Source organism: Carassius gibelio, chromosome B13 (assembly GCF_023724105.1).
Source record: "Carassius gibelio isolate Cgi1373 ecotype wild population from Czech Republic chromosome B13, carGib1.2-hapl.c, whole genome shotgun sequence".
Taxonomy (NCBI): domain Eukaryota; kingdom Metazoa; phylum Chordata; class Actinopteri; order Cypriniformes; family Cyprinidae; genus Carassius; species Carassius gibelio.
This window is the reverse complement of record NC_068408.1, coordinates 9,491,952-9,517,627: the sequence shown is the minus strand read 5'-3', so window position 1 is coordinate 9,517,627 and position 25,676 is coordinate 9,491,952. Positions and strand designations below refer to the sequence as shown.

At 37.7% G+C, this 25,676-nt stretch overlaps 1 protein-coding gene across 2 annotated transcripts in view; it reads right to left on the bottom strand.

The window, feature by feature from the left end:
• Positions 1-4,577: 4,577 nt before the first annotated feature.
• kif16bb (kinesin family member 16Bb) overlaps positions 4,578-25,676 on the bottom strand; it is a 35,553-nt gene continuing 14,454 nt past the window's right edge. Inside the window, exons 13-19 of one of the 2 annotated variants that reach the window (XM_052572465.1) lie at positions 20,187-20,306; positions 19,964-20,015; positions 19,736-19,873; positions 17,311-17,393; positions 15,549-15,610; positions 9,182-9,260; positions 4,578-7,915 (exon numbers count right to left, since the gene is read on the bottom strand). In XM_052572465.1, the coding sequence (XP_052428425.1) occupies positions 5,849-7,915; positions 9,182-9,260; positions 15,549-15,610; positions 17,311-17,393; positions 19,736-19,873; positions 19,964-20,015; positions 20,187-20,306 (2,601 nt within the window). In that variant the 3' untranslated portion in view covers positions 4,578-5,848. Of the gene's footprint in view, positions 7,916-9,181; positions 9,261-15,548; positions 15,611-15,915; positions 16,033-17,310; positions 17,394-19,735; positions 19,874-19,963; positions 20,016-20,186; positions 20,307-25,676 lie in introns of those variants that run through there. The other variant, XM_052572466.1, reaches the window with a different exon arrangement.

Sequence of the window (25,676 nt, the reverse complement as noted above, 5' to 3'; positions counted from 1 at the left end):
CAGAGGCACAATAAGCAGTTCGAAATTATGACCACAGACACTTATAGAAATGTGTCTTTGAATCAGTGACCCTCCTGTGCACAGTGTGATACTTGAGATCTGAGCTTTAGAGAAAAGCTTTAAATTTACCTGAGTGGACTTCACAGTCGCAGATCTCTTAAAGGGATTGTTCACTCAGAAGCATTTACTCACCCTCATGCTATTGCAAAACTTCATGACTTCCTTTTTCTGTGGAACACAAAAGGAGATGTTAAGATTTATGTGATGTTTAGACTATTCTTGACCCAAAATGAACATTAATATGTCTTGGAGCTGTCAAACTCCATATTTGTGTACATTTAATCATGTATGTCACTTTCGGAAACATTTTTAGGCAGACATTTTTATGTTTTAAATTATGGTAAACACTTTGCAAAAAGATCCCATTAACAAAGATTAATGCTGTAACAGATGTATTGATCATTGTAGTTAATGTTCGTTAATAACACATTGTTCATGCTAGCTAAGGTCCATTAAATAATATTAACAGATTAACATTTTCTTTTTTATTTTAATAATGTGTAAGTAAATGTTGAAATTAACATTAACTAAGATAATTATTTTAATAAAAGGATGATTGCTTTATGTATTTTTCATTGTTAGTTAATGCAACATTGTTCATTTTTAATAGATATGTTTTTTTTTTTTTTTTTTTTTTTGCTTTGATTTTTATTACACACTTTAGGTAACAGGGATACAATTGTGGACTGTAAAATTTGTCATAGAAACTTTTTGATGATTAAAAGGAGTTAATGTTTTAAAATATTTTTCTCAATTAAAAAAAGTAGATTTACAAAATTGTAAAACAGCATGATTTCATTTACAGAATATTGTCAAGAAGGTCAAGATCAAGTAGTCAAAGATCAAAATAATTTGCTCGTTTTTTGTTGTTGTTTTTGGTTAGAAAATATTTAAATTTTGCTCACAATCAGTAATAGATTAGAAAAAATATATATTGATGTATTAATTTACAGATGTGCTTTTCTTTTTAACTCCTGCTGAACAAGTCATACAGAACAAACCTGCAAGCATCTTCAGAAATATTTAATCTCCAGTACTGGTTTCATTTGCATTTACTGAAACTCTAATTCTCACGTTTTCATGCAGCGAGTGAAATCACAGCCCAGCACCACAAGGGCCTTAAAAGAACACTCCATATCTAGAGTTTGGAGTGCAGCTGGCAGCCAGGATAGGAAGTTTTCTTAAACGACCTGCTGGCTTCAGCTACACTATCAACAGATGGAAACTGTGCCTCTGCCCCCCAGGGCAACGGTTAAAATTGAGCTTGTGAAATCTGTCACAAAGCCGAAGTGGCAAAATGTCTCACGGTTTCTGCAAAATGCTAATGTGACTCGTGCAGAGTCCAGAAAAAAGGGGGAAAAAAGCAAGTGCGGAGGGGGGTGATGGGGCAGAGTGTTCCAATTTAAAAAATGACATCAGATGACAACATCATCTTTCTAAAGGGCAGAGAAATACGTTTAGCCAGAGGACAGACATTCACAAATGAGCCGCGGCTCAAAGAGCCGGATGACATTCAGGGCTAGCATAATAAGTGTGTGTGTGTGTGTGAGAGTGTGTGAGTGCCCTATGAGGATTCCCTTACTTGCCAAATTCCATCAGAATGGCCAATGCAAAGACTAGCTTGACTAAAACAGACTGAGTCTCAGTAATGTTAAGAGGAATCCAGAGGTTAAAATAACAGACCAGTGTTTCGCTAACTTTTATTTGATTAATAGACAGGGAATCGGTGCAGCTTTGCACTATAAAACTTAGGAAAAGTACCCCCAGATGGAGAACATCACATACCACTATTAAATTAACCCAAATCCAACATTTCTTGTAACCGTGACCCTCAAAGTCAAAGAATCTTGTCATGTTGAAAGCAAGTGAAGTTTGAGGAAAGCTTCTACTCATCATATGGTGTTGAGTTCCCTCACTTGCACTATACAATTGCGCGTGCATCATTACAGTGAATAACAACTTAAAATATGTTTTAATTCTCACCCAATGCTGGTATTATAGCTTGCGAGTTGTATGGATTAATGATACTTTAATGGTACTTTTATGTGCTTTTTGGAGCTTGACAGTTACAATCACCATCCTCACATCCCTCATCTATCTCCTTTTGCGTTCCACAGATGAAAAAAAAAAAATATGGGTTTGGAATGACACGAGGGTGAGTAAATGATGACAGAATTGTAATTTTTAGAGTGAACTATGCATTGGATATCGTTCCTGCAAAACAGTGTCTCTTTTTCATTTATTCATTTATTTTTAGATGCTTTAAAAGCCATTTTCAATAGTATGTTTTATGTGTTTTGCAACACAGAAAGTTTACAGAAAATAATCAAAAATGGCAAAAAGTTAGTTTTTTTTATTGCATTGAAGTGTAACTTTTCAATATCAACAAAACAATTAAAACTAAAAGAACATAGGCAGCTTTTATTGTTTTAACACAAAAAGTAACAAAATGTAATAAAACTTTGCAGTTGGCTACTTTATGCCCATTAAGTCAAAAAAAAAGCATCTGCTTAATGAATACTTTTTTTTTCTAACAAAAATAATGGAAATGGAAAATGGCACCAATTAACTTGTACATAAAACAGCATTATCCTCAATATTAAATTGTAAATTGGACTTAAGACACAAAAAGGCCAAACAACTAACATCATGTTCCTTATCAAACGTGCACAAGGAGTAGCCAGAACAGTCAAGTAAGATGTTACTAAGAAACAAACCTATAAACTGCCATCTCGGTTCCTGTTATTGTGTTTTCATGACGTGTATTAATTCTCGCTCATACAATTTCCTCTACATTTTTGATTACTAAGTATGGCTTTCCTTTTAGAGACCCTATTAGAAAGAAGCAGCACTATATTTCAATGTCATTACTGTTTAACTTAATGTACTGTACTGTAACTTGATGGATCTTCTGGGATCAAGCAGCTAAGGTTACAAACAAAGGCATACATGCATGATTGATGGCTCTCTTGGAAAAAGAGAGTGGGGAAAAAGAGCGCCAAGCGACGAGGTATAGCTAAAATGAGAAATTTTCTCAGAAGCTGTCAGCTCACCGAGAGGCTCCACCTGTTTCTCCCATCAGGCACTGGGCACTTCCTGAAGCCATTAAAGCAGAGGAGGTGTGAAGTATATTAATGAAAGAGGACGCATCCCACCTCACAGGGCCTGCGAAGGCGAGATAAGAGGTCTCGCTGGACCAGAGGAGAAGCTCTTCTCGTACGCACACACTTTCTCAGTAAAAGTCCCACACATCATTCCCTGCCTTTTGTCCGCTTGACCTGATCAGTGGTGCCGAGCGGGAAGAGGGTGCCTTTCTATTTCCACTGTCTTCTTTACTTTGTTATATTTCAAACAGGCTTCCATCTAATGTGATAGATAAAGAATTAAAAAAATGTCCATAAGGAGACTACATTGGCACAGAGCACTCTGGACTGTACAATTGATTGACCAGCATGACAGCAATACAGCATCTACTATTGTTATCTCGGTAGCCAGCAAATTTTGGGGCCGCTGTTTGGTTGAATTATGGTGCTCGTCATCACACAGCTCCCATTCCGCAAGAATGTTATTGGTTATGTGATGGCCCCAAATAAAAAAAGCATCAATGAGCTTTTCTCTCATCGCGGTGACAGATCCATTTTCTTTATCTGCACAATACATGAGCAAAAGAATCATACTGCAGTTTATTTCATCAGCTTAATGATGTGAGAGTTTTTGTCTAAAACTAGTGAATGGTCTGAATGCCACTGTCACTCAAACTAACCTTCTATTAGATGCAACCTTATAGTCGGACCTCATATGTTAAACAATATCGCTGTAGAATATACCTAAAAATGTTTTTGAAATCCTTATTGACTATAATTTAATGGCTGAGTATGAATCTTTATTAATCACACTTCTTGTGTTAAATGGATTGATGACTCATTGTTTATTTTAGCTTGATCACTTGAGCTGGTGGTAATTGCTCATTATGGTTTTTAGGAGTGCTTGTTTAGATATTAGATTTTAGCAACAAAATAGTCCAAACGGGCATAAACTTATCAATAATTGTCTCCCTGCTTTTATGAGGATTGTGCTGGTTTGGGGTATAGAGTCTGATGCATTACAGCAGGCAAGTACTGTAGCAGTCTTTCAGTAAAGATAACAAGAGGGAGAGCAGACTTCTTATGTCTGCAGATTTCACTTTAGTTCATAAAGATCAAGGATGGCAGCAATTCTGATGATAACAGAATGTTCTTTCTGTCTCTAAATTGCACCTGCTCCATGTTAAATAAACTGCTTTAATTAGACCACTAATATGATGAGTGTTCATTTCACGTGAGTGCACGTAATTTCCAACCATCTTAGTACTTTTAGTTCTTTCAAAATTTCATCAAGGGTAAAATTTTGAGGGGAAAAAGAACTTGGGTATCTTTTACAAATGAATGTAAATGAAAACATGAATGGGGAAGCAAGGTAGATGACCAGGTAGCCTGCATAAAACATACACACACACACACACACACACATATATATATATATAGATTTATATTGCTATTAAAAAACAATACAACAGTTGATATTACTTACAGTCTGCCATAAAAGCTTTTTTTCCCCTGTGGCAATCTGTCCTTAGGACGGGCTTTTCACTCAGACAGTATTTCAAGTCTGAAAAGGTGAAAATCACTGATTTTTGAAAAAGCACATGATGTACTTTTATTAAAAGGAACTCTCTCCCTCTTTCACTGGCATTCTGTCAAAGAAAAGCCCTAGCTGATTGCACTGCACAAGCGCCTATAATTTTCTACACACTATAGCAGCATTTTTTAGACCAGGTAGGAGGAAGAATGTCTTCCTCCTGCTCCTCTTCTTCAGTGGCATTAAGTCTACAACATGACTGAACATGACTGACAAAAAAGGAGACACAAGAGAACCATAACTAATATTTTACACAGCAGGCTCTGAAACAAAAGCAACTGTGAGCTATTAGTTAGCAACGTGATGCACTGAGAACTTAAATGACCCAGCAGTGAAAAAAAAAACAACAACCCTCACCTTGACACTGGCATCTCCTCACACCATGACGAGTTCAAGAGATGAATACTGATAACTGCTGGATGCTGCAGGCATGCATTTTTTGTGATGCAAGGCTATATGAGTCAAAGACCGGGTAGAGAAGGGCGTGTATATTGAAGAGAGGGAAAAGCAGTTTTATGGAATATGTATATATTTTATATTTTACATTTTAATGCTCGGGTGGCACATCACTTGAAACTATATAACTTGAATTGTGCAATCTTAGAAAATGAATTGTACTATAAAAATATACTGTGGATGCACAGGGATAAACACATCAAATTCAAATTAGAAGCAATCTCAAACTTAAGTTTCTCTAATTGGCACTGAAGAGAATGAACATGAAAATTAGGGTTGAGTCTTAAACCTATACATTTTTATATATGCATTATACAGTAACTCTGAAACAATAATCAACAATAAAATATGATATTGCCAGACAAACATAATTACTATTATCAATGCAATCTGAACCAGCCTCATGAATTTATGATCAAGATCATTGGCACTGCTTTCAATGATTACTATTCATGTGTCAGAAAAACTGATCACAGTGCAAGTCATATATAACTTAATGGAAAAGTAACAAACAAAAAAACAATGAAACGTCATTATTTCTCAAATCCTAGCAGCGCCAAATCATGTCATATTTTTGGTGCACTCAGCCTTTTTTGTAGTCTCCTGTCGAATTCTCCTCACTGGGCTGTTAATTATTTTGCTGGAAGGTCCTTGATCAAATGTTTGACAAGTTATTAATCAGGAAGGTGGCCTCAGCGGAGCTGCTGAAAGTTAATTTCCACACTTCATTCCGGGGAGATGAATCAGAGTTGGTAGGAGATTGGGCAGCTGCCTCATCAGCATTGCAGACCTCTGGAGGTTGAGAGTGACCTCCAGTACCACCGGATTTCTGAGCCAACACAACATCCAGACACATACTGCCATATCCATCTCTGACCAGCACGCAACGAACGTCAGAGCACTTACGCAGGTCCATTAGCCTAAACTGGGCCTCGCGTGCCACCACAGCTACTGAACATGGAGGTGGGTGATAAACAGCATTTTCCCGCAAGAGACCCAGGTGGGTGTCAGTCAGGACAAACTGGACGAGTTCAGAGTCTATAGGTGCCACCTGTGAAACCGGTACAATAGGGTTGGTGTGCAGCTTGAGACTTGATCTCTGAAATCTGACAGTTGTGTAGAGGAGCAGTTGCACATGTGCAAGTGCTGGACGTTCACCCTGCATGTTGCCATGTAACAGGAAGACCAACTTAGCCAGTGTTTTCTGGAATGAACATGTAAGGCGTCCACCAGAGGGTAAAAGCAAATCCTTAACATGGGAGTCCCAGTTTAGGGACAAATGTACCATGTCCTTTGACAGCAGTGGATGGGTCAGTGCACCGCTGTCGAAAGGGCAAATGACCTCGAGTAAGGTTTGGGACAGTTCTTGACTTAAGCTTGCATTGCAGGTGTACAAGACAAGTATACTCTTTTCTGTGTTGCCTGTTAGTCTGACAGTCTGCCCAGCAAAACCAATGTAGATCTCCTGCAGTTGCTGAAAGGGTAATTCATAGTAAACATTTAAAGAGTGTGTGGTGTTGGAAGATTCAGGCAAAGTATCAAAGGTGATCACCAAAAGTTTAGTCTGGAAAATGATCGTAACTGCCGGCTGTGGATCTGGTTGAGAACTGGTGGCTACACTGAGCCAGTATAGAGCAAACACTCGCTCTTCCATTAGCAAGGGAGCAGGGATGACACTATGTAGGCAGGAGAGAAGCTGTTGAGGTGGAAGGTTCTGGAGATGGAGCAAGGACTCTGGTACAGCGTGAAGTCTTTGGCAGCATAGCTTCAGCCCCTCACCTCTCTGGGTGGTCACCGAATTCCCTGTCTGAGTTGCCTCCAAAGCCATCAAGGGGCTCTTCCATTCACCTGAACTGGATCTTGATAGATCTTGCACGGAAGACAATGCTACTCTCTGTTCTCTTACTGACAAAATATTACTATGAGACAGACTGCGGCGAAACTGGGTTGTATTCAGAGTTGGGCTTGCCTGTGGTCTTAGAGTCAATTCAAATTGGATATGGTGTACAAGGGGAAGATCCTTTACCATTGAGCAGATTTGATTGTACCAAGCACTTCCTCTACAACCAGTTTGTTCTTTCAAAGTGTTTGTGAGCACACGTCCTGCATCCGCCAGCATCCAGGACACTCTTCCTACAAGGCTCCCTAGGCTAGAGCTGTTCTCACTTCCCTCCGACTGGGCTTTGGCTTCTTGGCTCTCAACAGATGTTCTGGATAAAAAGTGCTTGCTAAATTGGCCCCCCATGGTAAGTGGGCTATGCCTATGTGAAAAGTGCTCCAAGCAAGTCAAGCTAGGGACAAAGGCTGCCCCTCCTCCCGTGGTGGAGTGCCTGCTTTGTATATGCGATTCCTCAGCTAACAAGCTCCCTTCTGAGCCCACGACAGGGTGACAGAGATACTGCTGATCGACATCCAGGAGTCCAAAGGTCCCATTACGACACTCCTGAAGTACCCTAGTATCACAGAGTTCTCCATTCACCACTGTTTTCTCCCCCTCCAGATCCTTATCTGTCACGTTCACTGACGGAGCCTCAGTTTCTGATTTATGAGAGGCTGAGTGCTGCTTCTCCCACTGGATCACAAGACTTGTCTGAAGCGACTTTCCCAGACTTTTGGCATCTCCTTCAGGGTTGTTAGTGGCACAGTATTCTATAAGAGCCCTGGGCATCTCAGGAACGTGCTGAGACTCTGAAGGTCCACCGAAACTACTGTCTGTATTGTTCTGAGGAAACAGTAAGTCTGTATAAGCAAGGAACGTGGAAAATATTTGTAAGGGAAAAAAAGGGAACATTGTCAAAAGAGAGTTTAGTTATTAGGTCACTACATTTTCCAAAACATTTCTATAAATGTAAAGTCTGTTCATGTTCTTAAAAGTATACTTTTATGCAAATATTTAGATACGTTTTTATTATAGTTACCTTCTCTATTCTAAAGTGTATCTCTTAGAAGTGTACTTTAAAAGTTGTGAAAAATATCTCTCTAATCTTGCTCACTTCTGTTTATCTTGCAACTGTTTATCTCCGTTTAAGTGGACTAAACACTTAACCCAATATAAAATAGAAGAGTCAGGGTTGAAAGCAGTGAGACATAATTGGTTGGAAACACCTGCTACATGAATCCTTATATTTGTTAGGAAGGCTCTGCATGCTATTTTCATTTTGACTAAAAATATGATTAAGCCATTGCTTTCATGCACTCTCTTTCCAGGGGAGGCCATAAAGTCCTGTAAAACACATGTAATAGATATCAAATGTATACATCATAGTCAGTGCTAGCTAAGAGTGAAAAAGGGGGGCTTTTACAAGTAAAATATTTGGCATTTTAATCATTAATGTGGAAGGCAAATCATATTTGTAGGAAAAATAACAATGTTTTTGTGGTAATAAGAAACAACCCCCTGTCTGTATTTAAAATAGCTTTGATACAAGTTCAACCCAACATTATACTTTGAATGTCATTGCTTTATTTAAAAAAGCTGAGCCTGTAGCTGTATTAATTCAGGTCTAATTGATAATAGTAGACATAGTGTTGCTAATATTCACATAGTTACTTTATTATTTGAACAGAATAATGAACTACTATTTTGAGGAAATTAAATATCATGACAGGAATAGGACAGTATGTTCATACTGTAGCTCAATTGGAGGCTTCTGACAGGCAATTTACATTAAAAAAAATGTATTCTGAAGTGCAAACATAAAAACAGCTCTGACCCCCACTAGACCCCCGAGGCTGCTGCATTGCTTACAGGCAATGGTCAATGCCATCTATGCTTATTTTTTAAAATGATGTATTCCTAATATTATGTCTCCCTACAGAAGCCCTAAAAATGCACTGTCCAGCCAGTCACAAACACAATGTAGCACTTTTTCCCCCCTCTTAGATCTAAAGTACAGTTTTTTGAAGAGCACATTCCAATCAGTAATGAAACAGACATACTAGTGAAATAGATATATGCACAAATTGTTGACTTACAACACATGCTTACCCTGTGACTCTCTCCTGAGAGACAACTGCTTTTAAGTGGTTCTGTGTCACTTTTGGGTTGGTCAGAAACCTTTCCGGAGCTGCAAAGGGAAATTTTTTTCTATTTTAGATGATACAACAATATAGAAATAAAAAATCTGTAATTATATTACAAGGATTAAAGGGGGGGGGGGGAAGGCATATTTCTTCTAAATGATATTAACACTGAAGCATGGCCACAAAAGAGTGAAGCAATTAGGTTTATATTCAAAACCATGCTGCTGTAGTCTTTGTTTTGAAGAGTGATTTTAATTATTTTTGCTACGGTTTTGACACTTGAGACCTCCAACAGGCGGCAAGGCAAAAAGACTAAACCGCACAATGTCCCGCATCTCCAAAAGCGTCTAATAGATTTGAATAGCAAAGGACCCAAATGTCTGGATGCGATTAGGGCCACTCAGCTAGCTGTGAAATTAAATAGAATGTGCGCATGTAGATTTGAGGATTTACATACAAGCACTTCATTCTCAGTTCGTTCGCACATGGATGGAAAAGCAGCTTGGTGGGAAATGAAGATGACTTTCCGTCAAGCTCAAAAGGATTCTGGACAGAAAGCCAAATATTTGATGGAGCCTCGTACACAACTTGTTGGACAGCAGAAGCGTGTACAAGTCAAAACCCTGTAAAATGCCAGAAACGCCCCCAGTAGAAAACAACAGCAGGGTACTGATCTTGTACTCAAGCTTGGGATCTTGAACAACAGAGCATTTCAGACACAAAGGTAAATACAACATATTTAGAATGCAGGTCGCAAAGGCAGTTTCATACAGTGATTTTGGGAGGTAAAAATGTGAGCAATCTTTTCATTGCAGCATTTTACAAAGGAATCGTTCATTTTTCATAGCACATGTTTACACCAGCAAAATTAGTATGGATTTTACAGCATTTAGGAGTGCATTCAATGGACATGGATGACATAGGTTCAGGTCAGATACACTCCAGACTACAGACAGTGCAGCAGTTGTCTTACAGTGTATTTATCTAAGAAAGTTCTGGTAACACAAGGTAACTACATGGGGTAGGGTTAGGTGTAGGGGTAGGTTCAGGGTTAGTACCTAGTTATTACATAGTTATTGTACATAATATGTACACGAGGAACAGGACTGTAAAATAAAGTGCTACCGAGTTGGTTCTCAAGTCAACTACTACTACTACTACTCAAGCAGTTTACTGAAAATACATTACACTTAATACCTGCGGTTAAGTGCATGGGTCTCATACATCCTTGTCAGTCCTGTAGGGTTCAAACCTGAAACGGTTCAGTTAACAGCCCAGATATTTATGCACTGGGCACACCTTATGTTTGCAAACTCAGAGGAACAGAAGGCTGGGTTTTGGGGGGCAATAGTACAGTGGCCGAGACAGCTCAACACGCTGCAACTTAAGAAAACACATGCAAATTGAAAAAACATCAGCAAGTGAAGAAAACATCTTCATCAGTTTGACAACACAAGTGTTGCAAATCCTCACAACACATGCATATAGCGATACGCACTGCAAATCCTTCACAACACATGCATATAACGAAACGCTGCAAATCCTTCACAACACATGCATATAACGAAATGCGCTACAAATACTTCACAACACATGCATACAACGAAACGCGCTGCAAATACTTCACAACACATACAAATTAAGAAACGCTGCAAATCCTCACAGCACATACACATTAAGAAACAATTAATGAAGCATTGCAAATTTATTTTCATTAACTTTGAAATTATATTTAGTTGAGAATATTAAAGTTAGCCATCTTAAGTAACGTTTTACATTTAATCATGTAATTATTCAGCTTATTTAGGCTAATACTATCCAAAAGATAAAAAGGAATCATGGTGTTTAAAAAATAAATAAAAAACCTCACCTTTCAGTTCACCAACAACTCCACTGACCAGTAGCCACTGCACGATAAACAAATCCAAGTCGGGTCCGACACTTTTTGAGGTCTCCTTGAAACATTTACATTGTGGTCAGTGCTATTTGCAGCGCGTTTTTTAATTGCATGTGTTGTGACGGATTTGCAGCGCGTTTCGTTATATAGATGTGTTTTGATGATTTGCAGCACGTATCGCTATATACATGTGTTGTGATGATTTGCAACACTTGTGTTGTCAAACTGATGAATATGTTTTCTTCATTTGCCGATGTTTTTTTCAATTTGCATGTGTTTTCTTAAGTTGCAGCGTGTTGAGCTGTCTTGGCCACCATACAATAGACAACCCCTTATCCTTAGTAAGATATCCTTATTCTTAACTGATCATATTTTTGATTGGGAAGCAGACAGATGCTGAGATTAGTAGATATATCAAACGACATGCACTGATATTACAAGAATATTTCACCCATATGAAAATGACTTGTATTAGATGAGCACTTCAACCATGTGCTGTACAGCTGTCATTTAATGGCACTGTCTGAGAAGAAAATCCAGCTGAAAATATAAACATTTTATGCATTCAGACAAGGCATTTTTTAAGGAAATCTGTCAAATAAAATCTAGCCTATCGTACAGATAAGCCCCTTTGAACTATTTTGTTGTTTTCATACCACATGTGCTCAATGTGACCCAGTTTTCCCTCATGTATGATTGTGTCATTTAGTTCAGGTATGTCTTTAATTATCTTCATTTTCGTTTTGTTCAGTCCTGTGTTCCATTGTCCTGTCTACTACATCCCTATGTGTGTCTCCTAACTGTTTTGCCCTGTATCTACCCATGTGTGGATTTATTAAAGACTGTTTGCATTAATCTTCATCTTCTTCATGCGTTTATCTCACCAAAGCATGACATGAACCACAGCACAAATTTCACAAAGGGCAAAAATAAAGACCTTGTATGTGCTAACTAGCTCCTCTCTACAAACCTTTTCAGGAAAGATGCAGCATCCTCAAAAACTTTACAGCAATCAAAACCCTGATTTTGTGACCCATTTTGCGATCTACCAGCACATGCGACTGAACAGCTTAGACATTTCTCTCTAATTTTACCAAGACGTTTGCTATGAAAATCCTGTGTAAGCCCATGGGAACTCTTGCAAAATGAGGTAGCCTCTTGTGAGAGAAAATAAAATGCCAATACAAGCCTCCTAAAATCTTCATACGTTGATATTCTTCATAGTTAAAAATAAATAAAAATAAATTGTGAATATATATAATCAAAGAGTGAAAAAAGAAGAAAGAAATGGTTTCCAGTGAAGCGCCAGAATAGGTAAGAAGCATCTGTTTCTCTAGCTGAAGATTAAAGATTTGCAGGAGCACACCTTCTGTTTGCAAACTGGGAGGAAGAGGAGGAGGGGGTTGGAGTATAGACACTCATCTTATATATAAAGCCTGAACAAGTGCAATGATTCAATAGTGTAATAAAAAGAATCCGATTCATTTTTACATGCATTGCCGTACTTATGTTGTTCATATTGGTGAAATATCACTTACTAAAGACTTATGGTTAAACAAGTCAAGCTGAATGGAAAAACAAAAAGTTCTAAACAGCTATTTGTGTCAAAAAGGTTTTTGAACTGGTTATAAACAAAGTCGATATTTAATGTTTTTGTTGCTGTAGCATTAATGAAACTATTGATATATGCGTGTAAGCTTTCCTTAGGAAATTGTAAATGACAAAAACATGAATCCAGGACTACTGAGACCCATAAAAAACACTTGATTTCGTCTTGCCTAGCAAAATTGTACAGTGCAGGCTATAAATATAAAGTAGAAAACTGACTTGCTGATAAATTAAAAGCTTATTTGGACAATGTAATGCTTTTCTGTTTTTTGCTCTGCTTGTATTTAGCAGTGTTTGATGTGGGCATCAAATCCTATTCGACCGTTCTGATGCTTTTGCAGAAACCAAATCCACAGTCTATCAATGAAAGCCAGAACGAAATAAATTAGCAATCTACTCGGCTTGCGGTGCTCACATCAAACACACAAATCCATTATCTATAGAAAGCTTTGAACAACAAAGCAATAGACGACCGAGCAAACAAACATTTTGTAAACACCGACAAAGGAACAATTAGGGGGAACAGCATGCAGAACATTGCTGAAATCGTCTAAAGCAGCACAAATAGACTGGGTGTACATGTGAAGAGCCTGGAGGTTCACAGATGATGCATGATGTCCCACGGCTCCAGCTGCAAACAGTAGCATTTCATAAAGAAGTCTTCCAGCTGGGAGTTGGGAGACTGGGAGCTTTCTTCATTGTCATATTTGTCGCCACACAACACGGAACAGCCTAAAAACTCTCCAGCTGTCCACGTTTTGTTCTCTTTCTTTTCAAACTTTCTTTTATGCATGGGAACTAACGCATGGGTATCCAGTCCTGCTCATGGAGGGTCAATGTCCTGCAGGGTTGAGCTTCAACCTGTTCTAACACAACTTCCTGAATGTTTCCAGCAATCTGGAAGACCTCTCTTAGCTGGTTCAAGTGTATTTAACTGGGGCCAATGCAAAATTCTGCAAGAATGTAGCCCTCCAGCAGAAGGATTGGACACCTCCAACTAACACGTCCATTTACAAACACTTTTCACATTGAAACATACACCAGCATTTAACATGGTTTGCTATCCACAAGTACAAGTACCTCTCACAGTTGATTTGAGTTGAATTTTGCATTCAGAGTAAACACACACAATATGCTACCTTATCAAATTATATAGTTTATTTTTTTCCAGTTGTCTGATATATAACTTTATATTGTGTTTTATAAATGTTGTATCATTTCATTATGTGTCAAAATGAGTTGAATTCCTAAACAGCAGACCACATCTGTCTGTAATTGAATGTTTTCTTTAATTGTGTCTGTCAGCCGAAGATTAAAAAAGGGAAATAAAATTCACTGAGAATGACAGCCAAAAAGAAATTAGTAAAACTGTGTGGAATGAATTCAAATGCAGGTGCTAAGCCGCTGATTTAGAATATAGCCAAGAAAGACTTATTTCAACTCAAAAACAAAAATCAGGACCCTATTTTAACGATCTAAACGCAAAGTGTAAAGCGCACGGTGCAGGTGCACTCAGGACGTGTCCAAATCCAATTTTGCTATTTTAACGACGGAAAAACGGTTTGCACGCCAGGGTGTATGGTCTAAACACATCATCTAAACACGTTGTCCCTATTCTCTTAATGAGTAATGCGTGTTTTTTGGGCGTAATGTGCAATAAACCAATCAGAGTCTCATCTACCATTCCCTTTAAGAGCCAGTTGATAATAACAAAGAAAAAACATTGCGCCAGACACGGTCTATTTTCAGCTCCTTAAAATATGCGCCTAAACCTCTTTTTTAGACCAGCACGCCCATGGGTGCAGAATTGGGTGCAAATGCATTTGCTAATTAAACGACGTGGCACTGGACGGGAAAATGCATACAGTACCGGATTGAAACTAGCAAACACAGCTGTCCACATGTTTTGTTCTCTTTTAAAACGTATATGCGTGGGGACTAACACAGGGGACTAACACAGGGGTATCAAGTACTGCTCCTGGAGGGTCAATGTCCTGCAGGGTTGAGCTCCAACCTGTTCTAACACAACTGCCTGAATGTTTCCAGCAACATTTTTTTTAGATTTGGCATGTTTGTGTGCTGCTGTGCGTCCCTGTGTTTAATAAGCAGTATGTACATGCTTTGTGGACCCGCCTATACTAACACGCTCTTTAAATAACAAAGTTATTGCGCCGGGTGTATTATAGGGCCCTCAGAGTTTAACTATTTCTCTATAGAATCAGAGTGAGAATCAATAAATTTTAGATTAGTGAAAAAATCTATTTAAAACTAAAAAGTCACAGAATTGCATCAGTCAATCAAATTCAAGGTCTAAAGACAAATATTGTTTGAAAAATATTTTAATATTTAATATTTTTAATATTTTAATATTTAATATTTTAATATTTTAAAACAAAACAGTGGGTCTGTTAACTCCTTTACAATCAACTTGTTTACATCAGAGGCAATGTTTATTTTTTTTCTTATAGAATTTTAAACAATTCACTCATGGGCCAACCCTTTTTTAAAGAGGATGACAAAATTAAGAATTAAACTGCATGGGAAGAAAAATGCAAAATACCTTGTTACTAGTTGATGTGAACGGGCCTCAAAAAGTCTCATCCTAGAAGAAACTAAGGGTGTCCTAAATGTGACTATAGATAAGTCTAGGTTCTTAAAAAAGTATTAAGTGAAGAATTAAAAGTTAATTTTTTCCTAGATAAGTGGAGTGCAAAATATCTTAATGGAAGAAGATAAAGCTACTGTGCTGACTAAAGCTTATATAACATAATGAATCAGAGGATGGATGGTGATAGAGCACAGTCTGTCTCACAGCAGGTCTACTCACCTGAAATGACTGAAAGACTCCACAGAGAATGCACTGGAGTTACTCGACACGAAGAGCCCAGACTGTGGAGAACATACAGACAAACGGATGGTTGAGCATATACACACAGCACTGTGATACAAACCACGCTCACAACAGAAAGACAGCTGTTTCTAACACACGACAATTATAGCACACTAATTAAAGCAAACATGCCATTAGAAAACACTACAAATCACCATCATTCAGATCGAAATGAGAGAGTAGAATGCGAAGAGACTAGTAAACATGATTGCATCGTGCCTCAATGAGCATGGAAATAAAACACCTTTTATAGCAAACTGTCTTTGTTCTAATAAAAGTTTAAAGAGATCGTTCATGCAAAAATAAAAAATTTCATCATTTACTCATTGTCATGTTGTTCCAAGTCTGTATGACTTGCTTTCTGGCGTAGGACACAAAAGGTGATGTTTAGCAGTACGACTGAGCTGCTCTTTTCCATAAACTGAAAATGGAAAGGGACCATAAGTCCTCTGAAGCCGTGAGATAGTGATCGTGCGCACGTTTTAGAATATTGAGGGAACGAATTAGTAAATCGTGCACACGATTTAGCCCACTATTTTTTCCTGCATGTCATGTGCGGGGCTCCGTACTAATGGTGCAATTTCTAAAGATTCAAATATAATTTTGGGAGTTGCATTTGAAATTCACTTGAAAAATCTGAGTTAGACAAGTGCCCACTCTGTTTGTATCTGTAAGTTTTTTGTAGTGCAGAAAATGACTGTATCTTCTCCAGAAAACCCATTTTGTTCAGAAAATTTGATGCCTAATGTGGCAATTCATCTTCAAATATAGACATAATATTTCATGTTGTTCACTTTTACTGTTATTTTTTCATACTCTATACTAATAAATATCCATTTCAAACTGATTCACTAGCTTGTTTTACATCATCTTAAAAAATCAGTCATAAGATTAATCTGGGCACAAAACATAAATGGAAACAGCCCTCAGAGGAAGTTAGTTTATGCAAGCAATCTTCAAACTATTATATGCCATTGTATAATATGGAAATTAGCAGTTTGTCTGAGTAAAAACAAAGTTTCACACAACAAAAATGACTGAATGGTGCCGCTGAGAGCTCTGTGAGGCAAGTTAACAGTTGTTTGTGAGCATAAGAATAGTTCACGCAGAGAGAAGACGCTGTAATCTCCGTGCACAGAAGAGGAAACAGCTGCTGTCTAACTTTACAATGAGAGACTTAACAGTCAGGAAATATTTAATTACCTGTCACAGCAGTGAGAGACGGAGAGGAGCGAGGGAGGGAAAGTTAGAGAGAGTGTCGGAGGCTGGCGGAGGCAGTAAGACAGAGGAAGTGAAGGTGCATACTTGCAAACCAAACGACAGAGACATGTTTGGCTCTTATCAGAAGACACTGAGGTGCACAATTACTTTACCTCTCAGAGGAAATGAAGAAAAAAGGTGTAAAAGATAAAAAGAAAAAAGAAAACTGGCGCTTTGCAAACATACCAAGAGGGATTTATAATTTTAGCTTGAGGGAAGAGTATATGTGCCTCTTTGAAGAAGAAAGCTCTTGTTCTACCTTGCATGGAGGAGCACACAGCCAGCTTGCATAGCAATTACAACAAGAGTGGGTTCTGATGACTTGCATTTTTTAACATAAGTTAGTAATTCTGTTCACTCTTTATCCAGCAGCATTTTAATATTATTATTATTTTTTTTTTTTTACAAATAGCTTCAAAAGAGGTTGAGTTTGCCCCACCTTGCGTTTCTCTCGAAGTTGAGCAGCTTCCTGAGGATGATTGAAATGGAACATAGTGGCCTTTCCAAGCTGTATGTTCACTCCTGATAAATACAGAAATATGAATATATGGTGAAAAATACAGCAATATATTTAAGCAAGATCTGTTAATTAAGACACAACATAGGTAGCTATTTTGCTAAAAATAAATAAAAAATAAAATCCAAATAAAAAAAAATTATCCGTTGCATTTGAGAAAAGCAAAGACTGGCACCCTGTCTTGTTTGCCATTATGATCTATATTTCTATATTGGTGCCTCTCTGAAAAATACTATGATTCACAATTGTGTTTTCACTTTTGTATGGTATAAATAACTGTTTACCTTCACAATAAAAGCCAAATAGCAGTCTAGGAAACCTGGCAAACACAAATAATGATAGACACTAGACAGACATGAAAAGAGAGTAAATATGCAATCCTGTCCAGTTGGCCAACCTATCGCTTTCCTTTCTCATAAACACATTATGCCAAATGTTACTGAAACGTAACTTTCCCGGGGGAGAATACTGAATTCTTCCCAGAGCAGATGCCCATTTCTCTCTTTCTGTGGTGAAAACAACTAATCTTGCCTCTATTAATGACTTCCAAGAGGTGACAAAGCCCTTGAAAGGCCTGCATCAGATGGATTTGGGCCATGGTTGCTGTGGAAATTACTATCATTTGTTCAAAGGAAATGGCTTCAGATGCCACTGTGTCTAAAGAGGGGAACATTGACAAATTGAAATTTGTGAAAAGGAGACTAGCATGGTTCTCTCACTCTCTTATAAGTCTCTATATCCTTTTAGATGGCTTCTCTCTCTTTTATTTTTAATCTTACACCCAGAATAGATCTTGTTTTGTCTGAATTCTGGAGGTTTTACCCTTTTTGAAAGGTTAATCCCACACATGCACTTCAAACCCCCTTTGCACTCTATCTGTTTCATCTGCCAATTAACTGCGGGTCGGGTGCTTTGTCCACCAGAGTGTTAACCTCAGTCATGTTTGGCTGTTCTGGAAGTGCCGCGAGTCTCACTCTGAGATGAGATCCGCTCTGGTGGACATGTACAAGGATAGAGGCAGTAGGGCGGGACTGTTTCACTCCACAGGCCTGGGAATGCAGAGGAGATCTGAAGTGGCAAGATGCAGACATACTCAAAGAGGTCCTTTGAATTCCAGTTTAAACCAGAGGGTTTGATATGCCTCTTTTTTTTTCTTCAAAATTTGTTTGCTGGTACACTTACGTTCAACAATAAAATTGACTGTGGCTCTAAAATCTGATTGGATGGAACCTCATTATTGGCACTTCGTATAACTGAATTATACGAAGTGCCAATTCCAAAATCAGTGAATTATTATTTTTGAAGAGTTGATTTGCAAAAACACACAACTATTTTTTTTTTTTTTTTTCAGAAATCATGTTTTTTTTTATTTTTTTATACCAAGTTATATCAATCAAACTGCAGTTGGGTTGTTTTGATTACGCATTAATAACTCAAACACAGGTAACTTGCAAAATTAAAGTTGATTAAAAGTTATTTTTATATATATATATATATATATATATATATATATATATATATATATTAAAGGTTTGTTTTCTAGCAAAAGCAGATAACTCCAACAGTTGTTTTTTGGCAAAAGCAGATAACTCTACATTTCATGTTTCAGAGTTAAACAAAAACACTCAGTATAGCAGTATAACAGTATGGCAGTATAGATGGCAATATAACATAACATAGACTGTACGGTAGCTTTTCCCTCACCATTTTAAAGTGCTGCTTTTGCAAAGTTCCATGAATAAAGTTTCAGCTTTCATTTTCCTTTTACACAGTGAAGAAGATATCATGAGTTCATCAAGTTCATCAAAATTACCCATCCTCGATCACTTTTAGTCAGCTTTGATGGAACTCCTCTCAGCTAGCGTGTCTTTACAAAGTGACTGGCAGCCTTGTCACCTGACCTGAATACAGTGTGTTTGATTCACTAAAATGGATTTGTGAACTCGCAATGCCTTGAAAGTGGACAACACCAGCTTTTTTGACAAAATGTGTTTAGGGTTCAGATCACGCCATATGTGGAGAATAATGCACAACACTCAGTCATTCTTTTTTTTAAAGTGTCGTTTATCAGTTTTTGCAAATGTACACTTCATATGTACAACAGTTCTTTCTGGTCCTTAAATCTAATTGGCTGATGAGAGTGTGATATTCTATTGATAACAGAACTCAAACCTTTTTTTTTTCTCTGAACAAATAAATCCAGCCTTGGTGAGCATATAAGAACTTTCTTTTAAAAACATTACTCTTACTGAACTCCAAAAACCCTTAACATGTAAAAATTACAGTCATCTGATAATTTGATACAGATCTTATAAAGACCTGTACATGAGACATAACAGTTCATTACCCTGGGTCAGAACATATGGCTGGGTCACCTCCACCCCATTAATTGCACACCTGGCTCCTGGGAGTGGTACGAGTGTGACGGTTCCTGTCCGGTTCTCGAACACACAGTGTTCCTTCTGAAGAGCTTCACCATGAAGAACTGCAAAACAGAGAAACCTCAGAGTGAAAAAGAATGCCATTGCCGACAGCTTCCTGTCAGGAACAAAATCGATGTGAACAGAAAACAAACCTATGTCCTGCTCTGGCTCAGTTCCTCCAGCCCCAACTGAAGTTCTGCCTTCCTAAACATCAGAACAAGGAATGCTTAGAAAGCCCACAAGAGCATATAACGATTCAAATGATCCCTTAGTTATTGTCAAGAAATGATGCTTGGGCAAAACTGACAAATATCATCAGGTCAATGAGAGAGGAGTTCAACTGTACATGTTGGGCATACATGGGGTGCGGCTTACCTTTAAATGATAGAGAACAACTCCTGTGCTGAGCCGATCTTCATCAATGCAGATTAAATAAGGCATTTGCGAATCAAGTACTACACCAATACCCTCTTTTCTGAGAGCTACTGTATCCTCCTAGATAACAAACAAGTCAACAGAGAAAGTGAGATGAGATGAGATTGATGGGGTTGGTAAGAAAGATGATGAGCTAAACCATCCAAAAAACAAAACAAAAAAACTCAAAATAATTTAGAAGAAACGGGACCAGTGCATAAAAGTGAAATGACAGACATTTAATTGTAAAGCATCAGAGCAGAGGAAACAGTGTGTGTGTTGTTTATGACTTTGTCTTCATGCCCCAAGGCCAAACAGAATAATATCGGGCTTTGGCTATATGTCTAAAGGTCGGGGAAATGGGGATGCTGGGAGAGAGGGAGGGATGTGAAAATAAGAAGAAAACACCATAAATCATTTAGATCACTATGGGTCCATCTCAAACTCTCAAAGAGTTTGCAAAAGAAAACCACATCCTACCAAACCGATCTCAGAGACATACTGTTAAAACAAGCACAACAGTCAATACTTTACATTGTTCAGAAAATAACACTACTAATAGACACTTGGTAATTGAGGTATGACAATTCCAACGTGTGAAAGGCTTGATCCCACTGTAAAGCTGGAGCTCAATAATCACAGATATTTAAATCATTTTTGAAAATATTATAGGGACACCCTTATAGTTGTGATGTTGGGGTCAGAAAGGGGACTTGTACAACCTCCCACAAATCGAAAACTGCAAGAAAAATTAGAAAATGTGAGCCATCATTATTAGGCAGAGGAGATTTAGGACAGTTTTGTTGTGACTTGTGGGATGTCACTGTAAATGTTCCTTACAAATTAAAACAAGATTAAAACAAGACTGTTATTCCTTAGCAACCACAATCCAATTGGGCAATAGAAAAATGCAGATTTGATTACAAATAATGCTATACCGAAGAAATAAAACACCATTTTTGACATATCTGGCTTTAAAATGCAGAATTTGCCCACCAAAGATAACGTATTCATACACCCAAGGGTTCACAGCTTGTGAAAAATGTTGAAATGGTGTCGCTATTCTACGCATGGCTTGTGATTAATGCGGTGATATAGCACAGTGTTGACGTTTCGATTAAAAATCAATTACACTTCAATACCAACACCCCCCATCATAAACTTTAAAAGTCACAGTTAAATCAATATTCACAGGCAAAATCCATTGGACTTGGACTGGAAAGGGAGGGACAAATCTAAATAAGTATTTAATGACATTTGAACAGCCTTTCACAGAACGGTAATGATAAGCAGAAAAATTATTCTGCTGTGCGGGGCATCTTTTTTCTTAAATATGGTAGCATGTGTCCATGTTATGCCTCTTATTTCATTCTACACAGAGATGGGAGACATGCTCATGTCCATGCGTGCCATCAAAGCACACATATTCTTCAAAGGCAATTTGATATCCTTGATGGTACATGCAGATAGAGTATAAAGATTAATACATGGTGGCTCAAAGGGAGCCACTATCTGAAATATGAAATAAATTCAGCATGCATGATTTAGCATGTTCATTTCAGGATGTAAATCCTAGACATACTACGTTTGTGAAAATTCTTGCTGGAAAGACCAGCTTAGGGCAGTATGAATTTCCAGGCTGGTTTTTCCTGATTAGTGTTAGTTAGGTTCTGGTCTAGTTGGTTAACCAACCAGTCAATCCACCAGTAAGGGTAAGATAATTAAGAAACTATCTGGGTAGACCAGCACACCAGCATCCAAGAACACATCCTGTTTTTTCCCACAAACTTAGGTGCTATATCCCACAAAACAACAATTCAGCTTTTAAGGAAAATGGTGGTCATTGGTTTATAATGACAGGTTTCATGCACTACCATATTTTAAGAATGCATCGGTTATACATTTTTGTATAACCTCAACAAAATAAACAAAACCAATATTAATTTGAATTCCTATATTTTCTCAGGGTATAACTTTGAAACATTTCTATGCCATCCACATTTTATGCAAACATCGCTAAAATGGTAGAAAGTGTCATGCCTCAACAAATAAGTACTCTGCTTTGAATAATGTGTGCTTTCACCGGGGAACGCACTTCTGTTTCCAATACGAGAGAGGAAATAATGACAACAATCCACCTGACTGAACAATGAGAAAAGACCTTCGGATGCCCTGTGCATACCGACAGAGCACAACAAAAAGAAAAACACTTGCATACCAATTTGCCTGTGAGGATACATTCTAAATGGGAGAGGGCCAGAGGACGTCTTGAAAGGAGTTTTGGACTTGGACAGTGTTAGTATTAATTCAGAAATTTGGAGACTGGAGTATCAAAGGTTTTCTCTTCAGAATGAAAGTTAATGTGCTTTGGTTCACTGTGCCCACTGACCTGAGAACTCAAATGTCATTCATTCTCTTTGAAACAAAAGTAACTGCTTTTAAACTTCTTCATGTGTATGTGCAAGTGATTTACTCATATTGTTTTAAACCTTTATGACTTTTAATTTCCACAGAACACAAAAGTACAAACTATGAATAATGTCCCTGCTGCTCTTTCTAATGCAAATACCATGAACACAAATCATGCAAAAATCATGCAAAAGCATCTTATAATTTGTATACAAACCAAGTCTTTTGAACAGATCATTTGAGTCAACTCTATGTCAAATCTATTTATTCTGATTTAGGATAATCTGATTCATTGTAAATAACTGAGTCAAAGGAAGGATTTGTTCACATCAGATGCAAATTTCACTTTTACATGGTGTTTGAACTTAAAGAGCCAGTAAGATGAAAATTCTAAGCTTCCTATCACTGTTTATAAGTCCTGTACATTAGGTTTAAATCCATCCAAGGTTAAAAAACATTGTCATTTTGTCAAAATATCATTTTAAAATTACCTCAATTCTCAGAAATCCCCAAACAGTTCGCGCGAAGCTGTTCAAAAGATTCAGTTTCCTTAAACCCCACCTTTCGGTAGCATGTTCCGCACACAACTTCACGGTAAACAATGCGTTAGGATCTGTTTGGGGTGAATTATGTCTTATTCCTCTCACCCCGAAGCAAACAGTAAAATAAAAAACTTGAACAGTCTCGCTGCTTTTTCTTCTGTGTGGGTGTATTCAAGCCGCGCGCTTCAGTTTGAATCTGAATAGCGCGTTCAGCACGGGGGCGTGGTGACATTAGATATAACGAAGGGAGACATGAAAAACAGACATCGCGTTGTTTTCATATGGATTACTTTATCACAGAATATCTGTTTTCGGCAGCACTTGTTTAGTTTTAAAGTAGACATGTCAAGCTTTCTATAGATATCTCTCTCATGTCTCTTCGTTGAGTATTCACGGAGTTACACTTCAATAACTTTATAAATCATGTACTTTTTGGTTTAATTACTTTGCACATTGTTTACACTGATGGACAGCTACATCATACACTGTAATACAGGTAATTTTTGATTTCCCATCTATGTGGCTCTTTAAATGTGTCTTACACTGAAAAAAGATTAATTGAATTTAAAAAACAAAAAAACACACCACAAACACCAAATGATAAAAATTCACCCAGTGCTTTTTTTTAAAATCCCCACAAATCATAAGCACTTTCTCAGATCAAGCCATTCACAGATTCACGGCCCTTCCTAAGACTGCTGACAGACACTGGCGTTTAAGCATAGTATAACCCTAAGTGAGCTGTAAACAGAAAAATGTTTATATGTGTAACACAGTTCAACTCTCAGGGAAGAAGGAAGCGGGAACCAGCAAACTTTACTTTAATAACTAAATTAACAAACAAAACGAAAGTAAGCGGTAGCTGCAAATCCAATGTGTATTGTGTTTGCGCTCTGTGTTTGCAGTGTTGAACATTGTAGCCAATCACAGACATATCTGTTAATTTCTGGTACGCAGTGGCCAATCAGATGAGGTTCAATTAGTCTGAATCCATTCACTGCTCAAAGTGCCAGAGTTCTTGTTCAGTCCTGGGTTCTGGAAGGTCGCGAATCCTCTCATTATATAAGAACAAAGTGTAAAGGTGATGGAAATAAGAGATTAATTGTACCGTGTGGAGAGATTCATTGATGATAGCGGTATTTTCATAGCTTGAAGAATTTATTTATAAATCCTTCGCAAATAGCAGGAAGAGAGGGGTGGAGTGAGCAGTAGCTCATTAACATTTAAAGGGATATACACTGAAACAGTTTTCTGTGTACAGAGCTGTTTTTGACCAGGTAGAAAATGTGTTCTCATTGAGAATTTTAACCAAAGTTTGTATGAAAAAAAAAAAAAAAACTAAAGAATCATACCAACTTGTGGAAAATGGGCGTCCGATGACCCCTTTAAAATCCGGTTTATAAAATCCTTTATGGTGCTTTTTTATTTTGGAACTTCCAGTTTGCATTCATTTTAATTTTACTGAAAAGGGTAGACAATATGAAGGTGAAAGTAACTGGAAAAATACCTTAAAAAATATTCACCTTAAAATAATCAGTCAAATAATCTTAACAGCACACTATTTTTTGTTTTATCAAATGTGGGCTTTTTCCCCTCATCTGCCATTCCTCCCTCATTCTCTGCCTGGTTCAGATTAGAGAGCAATGTGTCTATTTCCACCTCATCGACAGCAGCAAACAGAGCAAAATCCTTTTCTCCTAATGAAGAGGGAGAAGCATCGATTGTGTGGAGGGTCTTCTCTCCACACTTAATTAAATGAATTCTTCCAAGACTTCATTAGATGAGAGAGAGATTGAGAGAGGGAGAGTCAGGGAGATAGGAACCATGTCGGCAGATTAATGTACTGTATCACTTTTTCAGAGGAGAAGGAAGAGAGAGACAGAGCAAGCCTAAGAGCAAGGTACCTTCTACCCCTGAGAACTTCTTAAACATGGTGTGTGTGGTGGTTGTAAAATTACATGCACTCTAAACTTCTGCAGCAAATGAGATTTGGCTAGCTTTTAAAAGCTCATCATAAAACCGCTAATTTATTTCACTCTTGGCAAATTAAGGTGGTTCTGGTCCCCAAGACTTCAGTTGTTTGATGCACCGAATGTGGTCTGAAAACAAGGCAGATGCACCGAGTGAAGATTAAAAAGAGCTCTGAATATATTTGAGTTGAGAGATCAAGAGAGGATAAACACTGCAAAATGGTGAACTGACTATAAAGAGAGGGAGAGAGAGAGAGAGGAGATAAAGCAGGAGATAGTATGTTTTGTTACTGTATAGGACAGTATACACAAGAACAATAATTCCAGTTTTACATTCCGAGTAATGCTTATCCATGCAAAACTTCATGAACTTCATGTCATGATGCTAGGGTTTTATGGTGCCAGGGTGTACCATATAAAATAATGATGTACTGGATGGATGTTAGGTAGGTTAGCCAAGTCAAAAGTGTCCATTCCCAAGTCTTTATGAAACTCTGGTCACTAAGTATGACTCTTTTTCTTTTTCAAAG